This window comes from Hermetia illucens, chromosome 1, assembly GCF_905115235.1.
Source record: "Hermetia illucens chromosome 1, iHerIll2.2.curated.20191125, whole genome shotgun sequence".
NCBI lineage: Eukaryota > Metazoa > Arthropoda > Insecta > Diptera > Stratiomyidae > Hermetia > Hermetia illucens.
Window position 1 is genome coordinate 162607963 of NC_051849.1, and position 21794 is coordinate 162629756.

The window sequence follows — 21794 nt, forward strand, 5'->3', positions numbered from 1 at the left end:
GAGCAATGCCGCTAATTCTTCATCTTCAAAAATTGTTGGCCGTCCGGCGCGCTCTTCGTCTTCCAAGTCAAAATTGCCACTTTTAAACCGTCCAAACCACCTCTGATACGTTCGTTCTGATAGAGCATGGTCACCATAAACTTTCACCAAAATGCGATGACTTTCGGTTGTTTTTTTCTTCATATTGAAATAATGAAGTAGAACTCCCCGCAAAAACACATTATTTGGTACAAAATTGGCCATTTTCGTTGATGAAAAAAGTATTGTTGTTTACACTTCAATTAAATAATTTATACTGACGTTTGTGCCTATTGACAGTAGCTTTCCGATGAATGTTTGGAAATGTGGATCAATGGAATAAAAAACAAGCTACGCCATATATTGTGAAAACCGACAGAACTTATTTGTAGACCTTATAACATTTTTAGCACAATGGAATGTATAATCTGTTTTGCAAGTCGCCTAAAATTTCAAGCCATTCAATCAACTAATCTTTTGTAATTTAAGTAAAAGTGGGTCTAGTCGCTAAACATTTTGTTAAAAAAATGGATATTCATACTCATATAATAAAATAATTTAAAAAATTCTGTTTTAATTTCCAAGATGTCTTCTTCTTTTTCTTTATCTTTGTTCCATTCAGTAGTCTTAATGTCGACGACGCAACAAGCGATATCCGATCTCGACCTGCCTTGGTAAGGAACTGCGCTGAAGTCCACCAATTCGGTATCCCTAAAAGCTGTCCGCCGTCTTGGCCTACACCAGTGTTCCATCTGATGGAGAATCTGGCACGTTTTCCTATCATAGATATTGTCCTTACAGACTTTCCGGGCTGGATCATCCTCACCCTCGCCCATTACAACCTATTCAACCGCATTTTATCCACAACCAAATGGTCGTGATATCGTTGATAAATTTTGTCGTTCTATGTATAGATTAAAAAATCGTCCATACTCATGTAGGGGAGCAAAAATTCTTCGAAGGATTATTCGCTGAAACGCAGCTAATAGTTCACAACTTTTCTTACCAAGAACCCAAGTCAATGAAGATTACATAAGAATTAACAAAATCATTGTCTTGTAAAGTGAGAGTTTTGACCCTATGGTGAGACGTTTTGAACGTAACAGTTTTTGTAACCCAAAATAAGCTCTGTTGGCCGCCAGAAGAAATTACCAAAGGTCTTAAAATTGTAGTTTCCTATTTTTCTTGTTCTAACTTGACCAGTTCCACGTGGTGCTGTTGATTCTGTCTTCGTCTTCCCTTGCTAAAACAACCCCTCGATCTCGAATACCCTCGTTTCTCAACACCTTTGTTTCCATCACTCCAAGCAGCCGTTGATTGTTTTAATACTTTGACAGCATTCACAGCCATAAAAGGCGGCGCACGACAATGCAATATATTTTAGATCTAAGGCAGTAGTTGATGGATCGATCAAAAACGTCAGTTGTGGACCGTCACTTCTTTGAAGTTGCATGAAGCAATTTTGGCCGATAGCATTGATTCGAGATATTACATATTTAACTCCTCAATTTTCGATAGGTCTCTGTCGTTGATAATGATAGTGCCTGTTTCGTTAAGTTCTATTTTCAAAAACTCCGTTTTTTCGGATACAGTCCTCTCACACCACTTTTGAACAACTCCACAGAGTAGTCTGTAGACTACTAAACCGGATATGTATTATGTGAAAGTGTCCATGACAAGAACAAAGACGAGTAACCAGCGGACACTTTCTTGATGAACACTGACAAAGATCTTAGCTACTTACTGTTGATTCAGTCGGCACGCTGCCCCGTTTCCTCCTCGCCACGTTAGAGCATCAACACCTCTGTGGCAGTTAAAATTGCTCCAAATGTCGGAACTGCTTGTGATTCCGACATCGTCATTCCAAAGCCAGGTACCTGTCGATGGTACTATCTACTAAGCTTGGTGACCCCGAAAGTTATAAACGACGTTTTGTGGTTCACATTTTTAGTTTAATTTCACATTTCTTCGACCTTCCTAATGATCGGCAGTCGCGTAAGTTAGATAATTTCTCCTTTTTTTCTCACCAAATCGTGACCATTCAACTTGCGATGAACCAGTGCGTTACTCACATTGTTTAAATGGTGTCTTGATTCGCAAGATCGCAATCAATGGCCGATAATAAAGTGGGATAGTCTCTTAGGAAACGGCTTTGTTGTCGGTAACAGTGATAAAATGATGGGATCTCATGATAATATAATTGACTAGTATATTACTGTTGTAGTTAAGTTCCTACACTAAAAGTGATTATCAAAACCTACGATATGGCTTAGTCAGATCCACGATTGAGTGTGTCCTCAAAACTGGAGCTGTAAACTTTTCCTTTGAGCCACCACACCACTTTTTACTTAAAGACTTACGGAAGAAACAGTTGCGCGGAAGATGGATGTCGCATTTATTGACAGTTTAACAAAAATTCATTGGTACGATCGAATTACAGTTAACTTCTTCATAACAATTGCGTCCACGTAGCTCTACCATTATTTTAGTTGAAGGCCAATTTATTTTTCATCGAATGTGATTTTTTCTTCTGCGAATCTTCCTTGAACCTTCGCAAAAACTTACGAGTAATATTTACCATTGATTGTTCGTCACTTTTGAAGATTTTCGATGTGAATTATACCAAAGAAAAAACAATAAGTCCTTCTTCTGCGCTAAATTGCCCGCAGAAATTTATTGCTCCGATTGTTGCTTAGTCTCTGACGTGTTGAATCCACTTTTCTCTATCCATGCATTCGTATGGAATGGAATGGAATGCAAATGCAACATCAGCTTGGGGATAATTTTCTTATATCCATGCATATTCCTTACAGAACAACAGAACTCTGTGATAAGTTTGGGGGTTAAACGAACTGATATTTTTCAGTGACATGAAGACTTAACTCAAAATTTGACTGTAGACTAATGGTTGTTGCTTACGGCAGTGTTGCTTTTCAAATTTTAAGCCGGAAAATTAAAAAAATAAGACGGGCTTATTTACAAGTCTCATTGTTTGTTTTACATAAAACTTTAAAAATCGCGTCTAATATCGCAATCGATTTACCCGTCACGAACAAGTCGGAAACCGGAAGCTCAGTGTTTCAGGTATCATTATCAACGCGCAAAAACCAGTATTCGCTCTAGGCCTGCATTAATAAGGAACTTCAGGCATCCCGGTTTTGCGCCGAGGTCCACCAATTCGATATCCCTAAAAGCTGGCGTCCTGGCCTACGCCATTGTTCCACCTTAGGGTCTGCCTTGTCTCCGTTTTCTACCATCGATATGGCCCTTATAGACTTTTCCATCCATTCGCAACCTATTGAGCCGGAATTTATCCACAACCTGACGGTCGTGGTATCGCTCATAGATTTCATCGTTATATAGACTACGGAATCATCCATCCTCATGTAGGGAGCCAAAAATTCTTCGGAGGATTCTTCTCTCGAACGCGGCCAAGAGTTCGCGCTTTAGGTATACAAGGTTCTAATTGTTTCGAATGTTAATATATTTTAGTGCAGAACTATCCCGTTTGTACGTATTCCGTATTATATGTATATATTTAGCATTTCACAATTTAATATGATATTCATATTTAGTATTTTGAGTTACTGTAGCTTTATCAGTAATAGCACGGTTCTGATCAAACTTGCTTCATACTATAGTCTATTCTACTGCATTTATAACTCTAGGATAAACTCAAAGAGGGTTTCTAGTCAATTCCCCAAAGACATAGTACATATACTATCATTAACTTAATTTGAGTAGATCTCGCCATGGAGACTATTTTGAGGCCTAGATATCGTATAGAGGCAGCTTCATGGTTTCTTTCAAATTTTCCAGTTGAGTAGTTTCTGAGAATGGGTCCGTTAAAGAGGTCATCACTTCCGATCCCCCGCACTCTCCGACTTTCCAAATGTCAAAACTAAAACGGACTTCGAAAAAAAAAAGACAGACAGACAGACAGACATTGAACCAATTTTAATAAGATTTTGCTCCCCAAACAAAAATGAGCATGTGAATTCATAACATAGAACGGAGGTATGTTAGAGGTCTAAATATCAAACGTCCGACATTACAAATTGTGAATATGCTTTTCTTTAGACATCGTTGCAAGAAATGGTTTTATATTAAATAATTATTTAACCGATAATCATGTAATTCATCGTTTTTCGATTCACTAGAGTATCAAAAGAACAAAAATCATCAAAAACGTCGAACAATCTCAATTATAAAACAGATAAAACTGAAAGAATATTCTTTCGTAAAGTTAAAAGCCCTAAAAAGCATTTCGCATTATCGGTAACCCTCCAGCAACCTAAAAAGCTATTAAAACTATGAAGAGCTTTTAAATCCCAATCAAGACTATGAAGACCTTTTAAACCCCTTAAAAGAGTTATTGAACAAACTGCTACTATAGTATTTCTACTTTGACTCTTCGATCCTACTTCCTCAAACGGGATTGTTGTAACGTTCGGAATCGGCAGGAAAAATATGATATTTCTTCACTATGGACCAGTTCGGCACGTAAACGTTAAATCCACAAATATAGTATATCTAACTATTAGTTCGTAAAATAACCTGAATTATTTCAGAGAAAGCTGAAAAGTTGAAGACTTTATACGTGCTCCTTGTCGTGACTTTAGTATATGTGAACGCCAGAAGGATTCGACTTTATAATAATCTACTCTCTATAATGGTGAAGTAATATCACCTTCTCATTGCAACATTAGAGCAATTCAATCTAAGCGGAGATGACCAAGAAGTGAGATAATTCCGTTTAGGAATCACGAAAAAAAATGAAGGTAGTTTTAAATTGTCTAGACAAAGATTTTGAAAAATATAGGCAGCCTTTCATTTTGATTTAGACAATAAAAAGCCAGACTTGATATTGGTGGCGTGAATTAGGTCTCGTTTTCCTGCTGGCTTTGTTCTGCGCTCCGAATATTAATTAACAATTTAATTTAATATTCTTTCTAATTAAGAAAGTGGCAACGAATTCAAATAAAAATTCATCTTATATTAGCCACCAACGGGCCATCGATTACTGTCTTCTTTTTATATTCAAGGGTGGAGGGAAATAAAACAAAAAAAATAAAGGTGCGGTTTCAGAGTTGGTTGAACATCAATCTCTTAGTCCGCGTGGCCTCGCCCCGCTGAACGATGTTTCTGGTTGTCTTTACGCTTCACTCAGAGTAGGCGTTTCACTTGCAGAGCCCCTAAATGTAATGATAATGAAACTAAAGCACAGACTTAATCAAAATGAAATAAGAGAGAAACAAGTCGAGAAACCGGAAGCTGGACGCTTCAGTTATGAAAGGTTTTGAATATTTTTTTTATAAAGACATTTGAGTGTGAATTTGTCCCATTAGTACGTAACATGTAATATATGCATATATCATATTCACAACTTTTGACAACTTTGACTTATAACTTTGTTAGTAATAGTGCGATTTCCCCCAAACTTGGTAGAATCAAGCTCTATATTGTAGCCTATATTGCTGCAAAATTTGGTGGCGCTAAGATGAACTTAAGGGGGATTTTGCAGCCAATAACTGAAAATTATAGTAATATACCATTATTAACTTTATTTGAAGGGATATCGATATGGAAGGTATTTTGGAGCCTAGCCACCATATAATGGCAGCCTCTTGTTTTTTCAGATTTTTTCGGTTGGGCAGTTTCTGAGAATGGCCCCATTAAATAAATGATTACTTTCGACCCCTCGCACTCCCCGTTTTTCCAACAAATTTCAAAACTAAGACACATGACTATATTTGATAAAAAATGTATACCCCCCTTTTGCATGCAATTCAACGTAAAAGGATGTAACTCACTGTATGCGTGAGCGTTTACAGTTCTCAGCTTTTCACCAAATTTTGTGTCAATTGCTACTGTAGTCTCCGAGAAAAATGCGTGTGACGGATAGACTGTAAACCGATTCGAATAAGGTTTTGTTTTACACAGAACCTTAAAAAGGAAGGAGAAACGGGTCTATAACATAAACAAGAATTAAAGTTGCCTAGACCGCTAGCTATTCAGTTGCTTGCTTCTTTCTCATACCGCATTTTGAATCAGTAGCTATTAATTATCCATATCAGTGGATCGAACCCTTTGTCAATGAGCATTAATACTACAACATTTACATAATGAGATGAATCCTCTTACAGAAAGCAAATATTGTAGCGTAACAGCACCATCAGGCCAAAAATAATCTAAAGGTCGAAGTTCCTTAATTATTCCATAAATGAAGCAACATTCATAATCATCATTATTCTAGTGAATATGATTGATTTTCTATCGGGAAAGGTCAATCTTTCTAATGAAAGTAAAGAGGTGCAAAATGCTTGCTATTGAAAAAAGTTGTGATTTTCCTCTGACAAGAATTTCTAAATATAAACCTATTTGTAAGAATATTATCCAACATTCTTAGGAAAAGCAGTAACAAAATATTTCTTCCCTGCTTTATCTCGTATCCACTTTGCAAAACACATTTAATATTCTCAGAAAAATGCCTTGATAATTAATCCCTTGAAATGGACATGACTTCTACTAGCATAGTCGTGGGTTGATCCCATACAATTATGGGTATATATCTAGGTAATAAGAACAAAATAAAAGCTGGAGCTTTTCCATTAATCAATATTTACCGCTTAGATGAAATCAAAACTCCATTAGCCACACGAACATCGTCAAATCACAACGAAATCTCTTTAGTCCATCTAACTCATTGAATATAGATAAATAAAAGTTTATTCAACCAGAATCTGTGGAGGCGTACGAGTGGGCAACAATGTTCTTGGAATTCGAGAAATCGTTAAACGTTGTGTTGATTTTGGTGTATTATTTTTTATATCAATTCTAGAGATAGAAAGTTCGTTTTTCTACATTTCACTATACTTCCTGTGCAAAGTTCAAGAACATAGAGTAAGGTAGGAACATTGTCAATTCCCTTTTTTAAAGCAACTTGTTTAATACGAAAAGGATTCTGAAAATTGTTCAAATGTAAAACAAACAATAAATGTTGTGTTGGATACATTGGCTAACCGTTTAATATGTAGTATCGCTATCATTTATATTTGAAAATAGAGCCAATATTAACAGATCAGTTAAAATAGCATAGAACAACACAGTCCCTAAATCACTATAAACAAAATATACATCGGTAACATACAACGAAAGTATTTTATTAATTAAAATATCAACCCTAGGTACACACAACATTGACAAATCGCATTTTTGGTAGGGGACAAATAAGAAAATTTATCTTTTAACCACATTTTTGATCTTATCGCATCAGAAAATGTTGATTCCACCATATGAAAACCATATATTCAAATAGAATGAATGATTTCATTCAAGCATATCACATGAATGAAGTTGGCCCGGATTTGATTTTCGTCACAAACTTAATTAACATGTAGTACGTAAAATATGCATATATTATGGAAAATATCCATTTTCAAGTGTTATTGACATTTATAGTCTTGCATTTGCAGAGAAGCAACAGTTTTGACCTAGTATAACTTTGTTAGCAAAAGTGCAATTTTCAGTTTTTCAATTCGGCAGCTCTATGCTGTAGCTTACATTGCTGCAAAATTTCGTGATTCTAGGGTGAACTAAAGGCGGGTTTTCCTGACAGACAGACAGACAGACGGACACATAGGCAGTCAGCCGATTTTAATAAGGTTTTGTGTTTACACAAAACTTTAAAAAACGGATCCTATAATAGAAAAAAATTTACATTCCGAAACGAAAATTGTTGCTTTGTTTTACAATAGCAGAGGAAAGAATTGTAGTTTTTAATTAAGTCATTATTTTGTAATAATTGAAAATTTTTTTTATCTTTCTAAGATAATATGAATATTAATGTTGTATTTAATTAAAAATAATAAAAATTGGATTTTATTTTGAATTGAGAAAATAATCAATTTTTTAGCCGAAACATTTTTCCAATTTAAACAATTTAAAATAAATACTACTTGGTTGAGTAACTACTATTATAACAGCTTGATAGTGTTGGGGCAAATCATCAACAGTTTCACAATTGTATCATTCTGAAAAACAACCTCTAACTCCAATCCATCTGTCAATCTTCCCAGAAATGTTCTATACGATTTATACCAGGATTTTGGGAAAGTCATTCAACATTCATTTTGTGTTACCCACTGCTTTGGTGAATTAAAAGTACGCTTTATGGCTATTATTTCACTGAATAATTGAATTAGTAAGTATTATTCTTTATAATGCTATTAATGCAAGTTAGAAGTCGTACTCCATTCTTGTGAAAAGGAAGCTTGAGGTAAACGTTATCTGTAATCGATCATTATGATCCGCATATTTAGATAGTCGATAGTTTGCGTAAAATGCAATACTCTTTTCAGCCGATTTTAAATTTTTTATTAAAATTTATTATCATCATTATTAAAAATGTACACCATAATGAATATTTATATTTTAACAGCAAGCAGTTTGAGTCAACAAAACTCAAAACTCTCATCAGCTGGCGTCTAGACCCTTAACAGATTCTACAGATTCCAGATACTAAGTGTTTACGATCTACTTCTATCGACTTGGGAACAGATATCATACGAAGTAATCGAAATGATGAGGTTCTTAATAATTTACATATCTTTGATTAAAATATGCTTAGCCTTTTATACGGATCCAAATAGTAATAGTAACAGAGAGTAATACGCCTTAATTGACAATGAAATTAATTGTTCTAAATATGAGTAAAACGTAAATATTATAGCATTGGTAATTATTTCCAGACATTTACCTGGAAAGTCAGAAACTGCGTCAACTAGTTTAATTACCTTGATATTCTACAGAAATGACCTTTGCATAAAAGTTACCAAATTGCTAGAGGGTTACGCAGAGGAGACACTCGGTAGAAAGAGGAAGATACCCGCAATTCTCACACTGTGAACACCACAATGAAAAGCGGATCCGTTGAATTTCTGTTGACGACCATCAACCTCATCTGTGTTGGCTAAGAGTTGGAATATATTCAAAAAGAGAATTGCCGCGTTCAATATAAATCGAAAAGCAAAGACAGTGAAAATGCCGAAAACACGTAATATGCCTGCAGGCACGAGTATGTCTGCGACCGTCAGTAAGATTTTCAGACTTCAATGGCTACGACCGCGAAATTTAGCTTGTTTGCAAGGCATAGCTGTGCTGACGGTAAGGTACGTCACCGAAGTCCACGACATAATTACAGAGTTGGTATCTGATAGCTCATATAACCGCTTACGCGCACAATTAATATAGCGGTTGAATGCCAGTTAAGAGAAAACGAGGCAATTCATGAGGAACACTTGAATGTATGACGAGAAACCCTCACGGGTCCTCCACCGCTTGCAGTCCCGATGCACTTCCTTCGGCACGAGATATCGCGGAAACCACATCAGATATATGAACATCTTCCTCTTCAGCAGCAGAAACACGCTTAACCCAACAAGTTCAACAATTGTTAAGCTAACTCGCAGTGCTGAGAGCGGGGAGATATGCGCTGTTAAAAGCAAATTCACTCCAACGTTCTCGCTCAGGTCGCGTATACAGTGCAGCTCCCTCCAAAAATCTTCGCACCAGGGCATACGTTGATACCACTGGACGTTCAATCCCGGAGTCATCAAATGTACCAAACCATGTAATTGGCTTTCGGAAAACGCGAATGACCCTGTTTTACCCTCTCGCCCTCCCTCTTTGTTTATGTCCGATTAAAATGCGAACGTACGAATACCCATAGTCACAGGCGTCGAAATATGTATTTATCCTCAGTCCAGCAACCAATGACCACAGCCAATAGCAGCAGGAACCGTAAACTCCAAACCAATTATTTGGCCAAGAAGTGCAAGCAGTGGCGGCAATATCTCAGCAACTGATTCGACAAAGCACATGGCAAATTGAATCCACAAACAGTGCCACTATCCTCAGTTTGCTAGATAATGTTCCGGCAACAGTAATCGGCACGCCTGTTAGTAACATCGATCGATTCAAATCAACATCATCGAAGGGAACCCAATCGCGAACCAACACCAGGAAACTATCACGATAATGCCCAAACCCAGGATGAGGCATCCCGAAGACAAATGGAATTTCTGTTCAGCAAGCTACAATGACAAACTCAAAGAAATCCACCAGACGGATCAGATTTGCTATTATCACCAGGCAGGGGTTCAGTAATTTTGTTCATCACCAGCACCATGGGGTAAATTAGAAAAAACAAACACCAAAACTAGAGCAGAGAACTAAAATAAGGAGCAACTTCTTGTTCCGTTTGTTATTATTTCGGAATTAAGACAGTGAAACTCAGTAGACTTGAATAAATCACTTTTTAGGAAACGAGGCGATCCTCGCTTATCATGTGTCTGAGAAACTATTGCAATAAAAGAATTAGTTAAAATAAAAATTAAATAAAAACAAAAAACAAATAAACTAAATAAAATCTAAATGCGTTTTGATGTCGGTAAATGATGTAATTATTCTCGAATTTCCAGTTTTGTTCATACTTTGATCAGCATCTTGACTCAGATTCCCTGCTAGGAAGGAAGGAAGTGTAGCCCCTGAGCACTCAGACCTTAGTGGTCCATTGTACTCGACGCCCCCGTCCAAGGGAACATCCTAAATTCGATTATGTACCGCAGAATTTTTTCACTAGGGTCATAATGAAATTATAGAAATAATGTAATAAAAAACTGAATTTAAACGAAAGATAAAGCAAGCTAAAGATTTCGAGTATCGCAAATGAAAGTCTAGGGAGAAATATGAAATTGTTAGAGTATTAATTATGATTTTTTTCAGCCAATCATTTGGCAGACTTTACTTTTGTAAATTGGCAAATTTATCCTGTAAACATAAAGGAATTCAGGTTATATATGCCTAACGCTCCAATATCAAAGGGGCTTGCTCGCCAATCTCGTCCTGTTCATTTTTTTTTATAAACCTCTCTTGCAAATGTGGTGATGAGGACGAACGCAGGTCATATTAGTTGCAAAATTTTAATCAGCACATCGGGAATTTTGATATACAGTCGCGTTTTGGTCAGAAGTACATAATTGCATAGCAATTCTTGATTTTAATACTTCACATTAACCATTTTTGGAATGAATTTGGTCGCCATTCTTTGAAGTGGAAAGAAAAAACAACAATCTTCCTTCTTAGCCACAATTTTCTTTATTTGAACAAATACCGTATTTTGGGACTCAGTTTTTTTCTCAGTGGTCAATTCCTTTTGTAAAAACTTTAGTTTGAATTGCATGTGATTTCAGTGATATTTCTTGATTTAATGACGTGAGAACGAGAATGTAAGCAAGTGCCGGCATTCCCTTCTATGAAGCTTCGTTGGGGTACTGACGGACCTATATGGCCTCTTGTCGCTACTTTTCCGACTATGAAATCAACGACTTCTAACCACACAGAGTACTCATATTGATAAATGTATAAAGTCAACAACCTAACATTACAAATGTTTCAATTGAAACAATTGAAAGGTACAGTTCAGATCAGACAAAATAATAAAACTATTAATATTGCGGGGAGTAATAATCCTAATTCTCGAAAAAAACTCCTTAATATGCCTACGAAGAAGATTTAGTCGTACGCCAAGCACTGGGGGCATATTCAACGACTACTACACAATGATTTTTTAATTAAAGTGGTCCATCATTTTATGCTTAGCGTGATATCAAAGTAATGCATTCATACACAGCAATTTTTCTATGAAAAATCCAACCAAATAAAAGTGAATTCAGATAGAATGAAGAAATGAGAAAAGGCAAACACCTCATAAGAGCCCATTTGCTTAGAGCACAATTTGACTGCGTTAAATATGATGACCTACCTACACGTAACAATTTTTCTCAGACCTCTTTCTCAAAATACTAATGTATTGGAAAATAGTCATAGTTGCATATTTCACTATTTGCAACAATTGCCAACTGTATCATAGATTGATCAAGAGGAACTGATAAATAATGCACAGAACTTTTCAGTGTGTAACTCGTGTTAAGTGTGGAATTCCCACATTCCATTGCTAAGGTAAACGCCAATTAATTAATCTGACGCTTTCCAATTACATTCCGGAAGTTTAATTAACATCCATGAAATTGTGTATAACTAAATCCATATAAAGGGAATTTTTAATCCTTTTTGGAAGAACGACGCAAAACATCATTACATGAAAAAAAAGCATCACTCGCCTGAAGCCTGTTTTTTACTTTATCTCAAACTGTACTGCAAAGATAATATCCACGAAATTAATACGATGGAAATTTAATACAGCCCTGATAATTCGTATGGTCAATGGATTGACGGTTTGCTACGAATTGTCGGGATTACCAGTGTACAAAATAACGAAAATTAACTTTGGGGTCGTCAACTTAGTACGAATTAGCTGGAAATACAAATAATCGAGATATTCCACTGCATATGCGCGGATCAGACAATTTTCAATTTTAGCATGGAAACCGCATTACGCCGAATTTGAATTGCACTTTCCATCCCATTATGGTACTATAAAAACAAAGATGCCAATATCTTTTATAAATGTTATGTCCACATAAACATTAAGTAAAGATGCAAAGGTAGATGAATTCCAAAGAGTTAAACACATGGAAAATTAAGGACGCAGAGCGCCCGTTTTTAGAAAACAAAACTGTAAAAAGGATCGATAGATTTTGTATGTCACTTAAATATACTTTAGGACTATAAGAACATCGCCCGTACTTCAGTCGAGATGTTCGGATCACGCAATATTCAGGGTATTGCCGTAGCTAAGTTGGAATTTTATCAGAACTTCTTGAATTCAAGATCATTTAAAATAAATTAAAATTCCCACATCATAATTGTAATTTTTTTTTCGGAAATAGACCTTTGCTTGGGTTTTACGATATCTGGGATCTTTTTTGGCAAATTCTTTTTACAAGGCTAAGTAGTTGATTATAAAGGAACATTTTCACCAAAACCAAACTTGATAAATCGTTCAGATATCCTAGAGGTCACACCATGATTTTAAGCGCAAACTAGGAATTCTTCTTTCTAGTTAAAAAATAAAAATAAGATGTTCTTCTCGTACATATGAGTCTCACGGTACAGTAAGTCCATACAAAATATAAAATTTTACCTCCTATAACTTTGTTAGTAATATTTAATAGAATTTCCTTCAACGCCCCGTACTATCGTTTACAATTATTCCGAATTTTATATTTTTAGGATGAATTTGAGGGGATGAGGTCTGATAAAATTTTATACTATTATTACGTTTATTTGAGCAAATATCGGGATTGGAGTTAGAACTAGGCTTTATGTAGGGACATCATTGTGATTTTTAAGATTTTTTTGATTGAATAGATTCTGAGAACGAGTCCTGTTACACTTTATAATTCTAAAATTTGGATCTTAATTCTCTTATCTTCCAGCTGATATGGAAAAATAGCCTTTTTTGATACCCAACATGACTATATTCCGATAAAAACAAATTACACTCCCCTTTCACATTTCGCACAAAATCATGCCACTCATTGCATTGCATCCACAGACCACATGTTTTCGCCAAATTTCGTGACAATAGGTTCAGCCGTTTACGAGTGAATTGGGTATCACAGACAGACGAGCAAACAGACATTAAAACAATTTTAATAAGCTCTTGTTTTCCATTCGTCAGTCACCATTTTGATGGAAAACCCGGCCATATGTGCGAGAAACGATTCACAAGTGTGCTAAGCTCAGTGCATTCAAGCATACGAAAAGAAGATTAACTTCAATTTGTGACAAAACGCTACTCTGAAACGTAATCCATATTACAATCAATACTTCTCTGATATCCTGACACTAGACTGATAAAAACTGGAGTCTAGTGACTATGAAGGATGTCCAATATTTTCCACTAAAATGGCCCGAGAACATTTTGAACATCATTCGCAGAATGGGGGTTTGCGTTGTCATGGAGGAGAAAAATTTTACTGTGAATCCCATCGTCTACCAAACATTTTTCGCCACCAGCAAACCGCTTGAAATGACATGGTATTTGGTCCATAAATTGAGGATAATTCACTGTGGATTTCTGCCGCCCCAAAATATTTTTTTCCAAATAAAAATGAATGGCGTTGTGCAATATATAGCTGCATAAATTTTAAGCGAAAATTCTATGGTGCCTTGGGATTTACCCACGTGAAATCGAGACTAAATCTTTGACAATATTATTCGCACAAATTTATTAAAACTTCCTCTCATTTATCTATTCTCTGTAGACACTGTAAATCAGATTGTCCTGTTAATCCATTTTATCGGGTATATAAATTGCACTTTATGTTTTATTATATGAATTTGTATACCATGGTACCACCTTGGCATTCAACCTTGTGAACAGACAAGTGCGAGATCCCACTCAAAACTCTTAATAATGAAATGCATATAACTTGTCAGTCATTATACACGATTAGGAGAGGCCACCAGCAAATTAAAATTTGCATAATGAGAGAGCATTCACAAAAGCAGTGGTGAAGGACTATGTTTAAGGGACTGGCATATGAGTATGTTCACATATCATTACGACTTGGCGTAATTAGGAGCTTTGTAGAATAAAGGTAATATAATTACGTATTTGTATGAAATATTATCATTTTAATATTAGTAATTCTTACTTTCAATTTAATTTAGGAAACAAAGTAAAATAGAAGCCAGCAATTAACTTTATAACTCAAAAATGATCATTCTCAAATATTCATTACGTCTATTTTTCATATATTGCATATTATTTTCAAACTTTCTCAACTGTTTGGTGATTATTATTGAAGAAGAGAAAAGAAAGAAGAGAGAGAAAGGAGATCTAATAAAAAGTCGAAGAAAAAAGTTTAAAAATTCTAGCAGCCGAGATCAATTTCTCAGCCGACAGGACCACATCTACGATAAAGATATCGAAGTATACTACTAATCAGGTGTGACCACCCTTAAACTGTTGGTGTACCTCAAAAGGTAGTCAACTTCACAAAAAAAGCCATGGATAAGGGGGTGTTCATCAGCCGATATTTCATGCAGCTCCACTGGGATGAAAATGACAAAAAAAAGGGAATTCTTTGTCCGGCGATCTGAGTGTAAAAGTAAAACCTACACTATCAAGGTATATCCTATGTTCTGCAAGTATGGTCATCTGCAGTAATATTCACAAAAAAAGCAAAAATCAATGCGATATTATTCGAAACATATCTTACGAGGGAACACGCAAAGAAAGACGTAAACTTCAACTGCTGAGTTTCGAGTTTTTGGTGTCAACGGTGCTTCGACGAAGGATCTTAGAAGACTATATGACATCTTCTAATGAAATGAACCGACGCTAATACATCATCCTAGCAACTTCCATTATATCTTTACATTAAAACAGGCAAGCAGGCATTAATTAAGTTAACAAAGAAAAAAAAGAATAACGTCTATGCTGTTATCTCACTCATTAAACGCACGATCAAAAGATGTTACGCAGAAACTCTGATAAAAATTTGCCAAAAAGATCTTCCCTAAAAAGACTCCGAAAGGAAAGTGGAATATTGGGGAACCTAGATACACAAGAAAAAAGAAGAGTTCTCCCTCTTCCGCGTTCTGACATTCAGCGTACATCTATTACTGAAGCGGTGAGAAAACGGCAGTAGATGCATTTACCAAGAGCATTTCTATGTGGCAAAATATGGAGCAAGAGCCCGTACAAATGAGAGAGAGAGAGTAGAGTCAATAGTACACTCTAACGCAGCAGCTTTCACTGAAATATCAGTGTCTTCTACTGTCTGGCACCCTTCTTCTGCCAATAATATAACCTTGCGGTATGTAAAGCACAACTAACCAAAAATTAACCCCGTCACACAGTTAACAATTAAAATAAACTAACAACAAAGGCTAAGCAAGCAGCCTGTATTAGTTGTAAAGGCTCATGTGTAAATGTCACTCAGATCAGAAATGTTCATTGTTTGCAACGTACGCTTGATCTTCAATCTGCAAACACATCAAGCTGACTAGCAAGGCCAATTAAATTGTGTTAGCCACTTTGCTTTCCTGCTTTCCCTTTCTCGTCTGACTGAATTGCAGAAAAGCTGCATTAAAATTTTATAAAACTAAAGTTAATTAATGTAGACTAGCTTGAGGCGATGAATCACAAACAATGTATGTATGTATTTCTCGTGTTCACTCCTTTTGTGTAGTTTAGAGCATCCACACAGTCTTAGGTTTCAATGAGACTGTGCGTCAATTTCGTTATCATCATACCGAATTCTGTTAAGTGAAAATACGAACACAAAAAATCCAAGACGATGGGGATTCGTAAGCGGGATAACGAGAACGACAGGTTGACGTGCAACTATCTCGATCACCGCGCCCTGCTTACATTTCTATGTAATGGATTGTTATACAGCGTTTGAAAACTGCATGTTGCAGATTGGGGACCTGGAGAAAACAGAGGTCGCTAATTTATCAAAAGAGACATCTTCTTTCCAGGGAAAACTAAGCCCAAGTTGAAATTACGAAGCTTCATTCGGCATGATGTGACATGTTTGAAGAGGTGATATACGAGCAAAGTATCAGCCTAGCAAACAACACTTAACAAAAATATCTGTTATTAATCGTATTTTGATTACCGTAAATCTATATGCGAGGTGCAGCGCGTTACCAAAATTAACAAGTCACCGTTAGCCATTTCACAACTCTACACCAAGTGGCATAATCCGCTCGTTGGTCTTCCTGGGATAATGACTTCCATTAATTGGCAAAACCCGTAATAGATTTGTTGTCTTCCCCAAGACATGACCTAGTAGTTTGAATGACAGTGGTAGTCACTTTCCATGTGCCCAATTAGTAGCACAGATAGGAAATTTACGAGGATCGACTATAACTTGATTTGGACATTGAGATATCTAAAGAAAATAGGAATGAATCGGACCGGGACCTCGACGCTTCATTATATTTGCAAACTCCAAGATATATATCATCCGGATAGCTGAGTGATTAGTGCACAAGGCTATCGTACGGAAGGCCACGGTTCAAATCTTGCATGTGGTGATTTGTATCACGACTTGACGTCGGATACCAGTCGACTCAGCTGTGAATGAGTACCTGAGTCGAATCAGGGTAATAATCTCGGGTGAGCGCAATGCTGATCACATTGCCTCCTACAGTATACTGTAGTGTACCGTTTCGGTCTTGAATGAAGTGCTCTAACACACTTCAAGGCCCTGATCCAATATGGATTGTTGCGCCAATGATTTTTATTATTATTATTGTTTCTTTCGCTTGAATCTGTCTTCGTTGTTTTAATTGAAAATTTGAAATGTAGATATCCCAAAGTACTTTTCGAAATTGATCTTATTTCTGATATTGGATGAAATGTAAGCGAAAGAAACAATATCGCCCGAAATTGTTCGACACCTTAGTTGTCCTGCCTAGTAATTAACGGAAAATTTTGTGGTTCTGTTTCTAATAGGCATCATCTCCTATTAAACGCAGTTACGACTTGAATATAAGGTGAAGCAATCTAATGCAAGCGTTAGTATAGTGTACAATGCGTCCCCCTACTTTTCTGTTTCAGTGCTACCGTATATTGTGCACTAAAAGCTAAACTCAAGCGGCTCCTTTCCTAAGAAAATATTTGTATAAATAACAGTAAAGAAGATAGCGAAGAGTAAAGTTACACTTTGGATACATGGTAGCGTTCGAAGCAAAATGAAATGAAACCACGTGGCACAAATTATCAGAGATTAAAGAGGCAGCGGTGAATTTCATTGATTTGACTACTGATTCTAGTTATCTCAGCGGCCTAACATGAAAATGGGAAAGCATAGTCTCATTTGGATGCGTTTACTTCAAAGAAGTGACTAATAATCCATAGAAAAGACTACAGCATGAAAAAATAAATTACAAGGATCTATACTCCACAAAGGAATGAGCAAACGACCTATTTTATCTAGGGCTTTTTTGCTCTGTTTAATAGTTTGCTACGGTTTCTACCACTTTTTTCGGAACTGATCATAGAATTCGGGCTTAAAACCCAAATTAATCATACAAACAAATATACTTACATTTTTGTGATTGACTAATTTCATTAATTTGAATTCCCTATAAGCGCGTTTTGCATGCGTTACATTTTGGAATGGCCTTGATAATTTTTTTATTGCGACATTTTGCTCGGTCACTGTGTCATATGCAGCGCTGGAACAAAGAAAAGAAATGCGATTATTTCATGGTAATACTTAAATATTTGATATTCTACGTTAATTAAACTCATATTGGAGCGAATGAAGGAAAAATTATGTTCAGTAAACTAATTTAAATCAAGAATGGATACTGGGATGATGATACATTATTCCATGCATGTACAATGTTTGGATTATTAGAAATCATATTCAAAGCAAGCTTTGTTATATCAAACAAAAAGATAACAAAAAATTTCAAATGAGTATCGATTGTTACAAATCAAATATTTGAGAACATCGAATAATACACTTGAAGGAATTTTTCACGCTATTCACCTCCGATCGTGAGCACCATGTTATGATTTCATTTGTATTATATATATATACAACAATAACAAAGAGGAAAGTTAGCGAGCAAGAAGCTATATACATTAATTAAAAAATCCAGAAGCCATGCCCATGTAGTAAAGTTGCAAGGAAAACAGAAACAAGCAACAAACGAAAAAAACATACGCTTATAGATAAAAAACATGCCAACCATGGGGACCAAGTTTCTCATGGCAATTTTATCGTAGTGGTTATCATTTTATTGGTAAGTACTGAGTAGCCATTCAAAATATTAATTGCAGCAGGATGCTTTTATATTTAACTTACTTGGAAATGTTGACTCAAAATTAAATTTCCAAAAGGAATAATATTCCTCCCTTAACAATTTATTTAAATGGAGACTTTTTTACACATTTGAGAAGATATTTCTCGAAAATTGTAGGAAAAGGTGGTACAAATGTTAAAAAGTTATTCGTTTGTAAATTCCCAAAATAATATAGAGTTATTCAAAATGCCAAGTTGTTAATGTTAACAACAACATTTCATATAAATGGAAAATAGAATAGGTCTATCAGAATCCAACTATCTTTAGTATATTTTCGTCAAATTTCTATATTCATTGTTGTACTTACCATACAGCACCCTGTGCTCCACTTCCTCTGGCACTTAGCTCTACATATCGTTCGGGAACAACAAACTCTGTGTCACCGAAAACGTAATTTTGATATCGTTGGTTCATTTTTCTCAAAGTGTTTTACTCAATTCAAGTAGTAACAAGAAACTTTTCAAATGGCAGATTTTTAATATCACTCTTTTGAAAACTTGTTTAAATTCTATTTGTTTCGATACAACTTCAAACTAAACTATCGTCAAATTTGTCAATGTTCAAAAACGAAAACACACCATTCTAGCCAGGATTTTAAATAATAATGCTAAAATATAAAATATGTGATAAATTAATAAAAAAACCAAGGAATCTATTATCATAATATTCTAAACCGTTTAATCAAATGATAAGTTCAAAATTACTTTGAATCGCAATTCATATTCAAATGACACATCCAGACCTGATACTGACAAAAGTTCGCTGAGTTGATAGTTCTTTTTACATTTTTGGCATATTGAATAATAATAGATCATTTGTATTACGATATTTTGTTTCATTTCTTCTACAATGATTAACAAAAGTAGAGGCCAAAAAGAAAAATGGTTAACAAAAAGGAGGCAAGAGAGGAAAAATCTCCTGAAGGCTGACGGAAATGCTGGACCCTTGCACACAAGATAAAATCCGAACCAGATAAGGACCAAAAATCAACTCAGGAAAAAATAGGAGGTGGACTGGGCCAGGATCGAGTTTTCGAATCTAACGACCAAAAGATACAAATAAGAATATCAGTATGGCCAATGTGTGAATTCACGGTAGATACTGCATTGAAATTTGTTTTTGCAAATATTACTGGGAAACCAGAAAAAAGAAACTAATTTACTCATTCCTATGGCATGTTAATACACCTTCTTAAACAAAATCATTGACATAATTAATGTTGATTAATTAATTTATTTTGAAAAGTAGATCTACCAAAATAAAAAAAAAAGAATTTACTTTTGGACTGCCGCTATTAATATGATTTCCTGTAAGGCGACCTTCTCGAATGCGTACGAACTTTCACCAATTAAAATATCCGGAGAATATGAAGATGTATAATACAAATAACAATTTTTTTCGGCCATTTCTTTTTGACCAAATAAGCGAACTTTTGCCAGTCTCTTTGTAATGCAAAAGGCATTTGATGACATTTTACTATGTCTCGATATAACAGGAAAGCGGAAATATAGATAAAATTAACTACAGCACCTCGCCTGATGTACCTAAGACATATTGTTAATTAGTTTCTAAACTCTGTTTATAATTATACCATGTTAGTATCATTAATATATATGTATTATATTCAGCTCATTGTTAGTAATGGTAAAAATTGTCACTTAAAAATAAAACTCTGTCAGTCTAGCTCTTAGTTGACAATTCACTCATCCAAAGAAAATTTTCCTGTTAAGCGTAACTTACGGTTAGCATACACCCCTGTCAGGCATAGTGCGTCACATATATTATATATATATGTATAATAAAAACAAAGTGTTTTCGTTGAAATGAAATACACTTCTAAGAAGTATAAAGTTGTTTCTATTAAATGTATTATGGTTTATACTTTGCTATCGATCTTTTAATTTCTAGAACCGATTAAACGAAATTAACAGCCCTTGTTGAAACTTGCGCAATCCATTTACTAAGCAAAAACACGGTTGATACGGAAGTTCTACTGCCACGTAACAAAATATTTTCGAATTATTATTACATCAATCTGTACCTCAAATTAAGCAATTAGAGCAGAATTATCAGAACTAACGTTCCCGCTGTATTGTTATACAAGAATGAGATGCATCCAACGCAACGTCAGAAGATGGAAACAGATTCTGAATTTCAGCTGAAAATCATTCTCACTGACGGGTATTATTTCTGGCTGAACCATTTTGTATTTCGTGTCCGGATGGTTCAGTGGTTAGGGCGCTGAACTACCGTGGCGGGAGGTCGCCGTTCAAATCTCACTTGTGCCAAGAGGGATTTGTATTGGATGTTGGAAACTTGTGATAAGTACCTGAGTCTAATCAGGATAATAATCAGGATCGAGTGCAATGCTGACAACATTGCCTTCTACAGTGTCTTGAATGAAGTGCTCTAACATAGTTCAAGGCCGTGATCCGCGCCATTGATTATTATTTTCGAGTTATCACAATCTCGGCAGATGCCGGATTTTACCTAATACTAGCACCAAGCACTTAGGCTCGGACGATCCTACCTACTTAAAAACTAAAGGGGCGCTGGTGTCATTGGCCGATGTTAGGTCAATGGGAGAATCCGTCGAGAACTCCTTGCAACATGGAGCACGTATGCAGAATGGTGTACTTCTGCATGGTTTGAACCAGACTGTGCGAAAGTCCCAGGACATCAAGGGATTTAGATGCAATACCAGTAGCTGACAATATTATGGGAACTACAACCACCCGCTCGAGACTGGCTTGGATTCGACAAACTCCATCTGAATATCACGGCTGAACATGTCTATTATTCGCAACAGGCTTCTAAGATGGTCGTCAGTACCAGCATATAGCTTGATGTCATCTAAATACATCAAATGTATCAGTTCGCACTTAGCACGTAAGCCATACTTTACTTTATTCAGTAGCCACGAAAGGGGGTTGAGTGCCATACAAAACCAAAAGGGGATCCACCGAATCCCCCCG

General features: G+C 35.8%; 1 protein-coding gene across 4 annotated transcripts in view; it reads right to left on the bottom strand.

Moving 5' to 3' along the window:
* The window catches only part of LOC119647241 (stress-activated protein kinase JNK), a 107264-nt gene that overhangs the window by 14794 nt on the left and 70676 nt on the right, over nt 1-21794 (bottom strand). For 3 of the 4 annotated variants that reach the window (XM_038048106.1, XM_038048104.1, XM_038048105.1), the window contains one exon: nt 18054-18183. In XM_038048106.1, coding sequence (XP_037904034.1) covers nt 18054-18183 — 130 coding nt within the window. Of the gene's footprint in view, nt 1-18053; nt 18184-19126; nt 19427-21794 lie in introns of all 4 variants that reach the window. The other variant, XM_038048107.1, reaches the window with a different exon arrangement.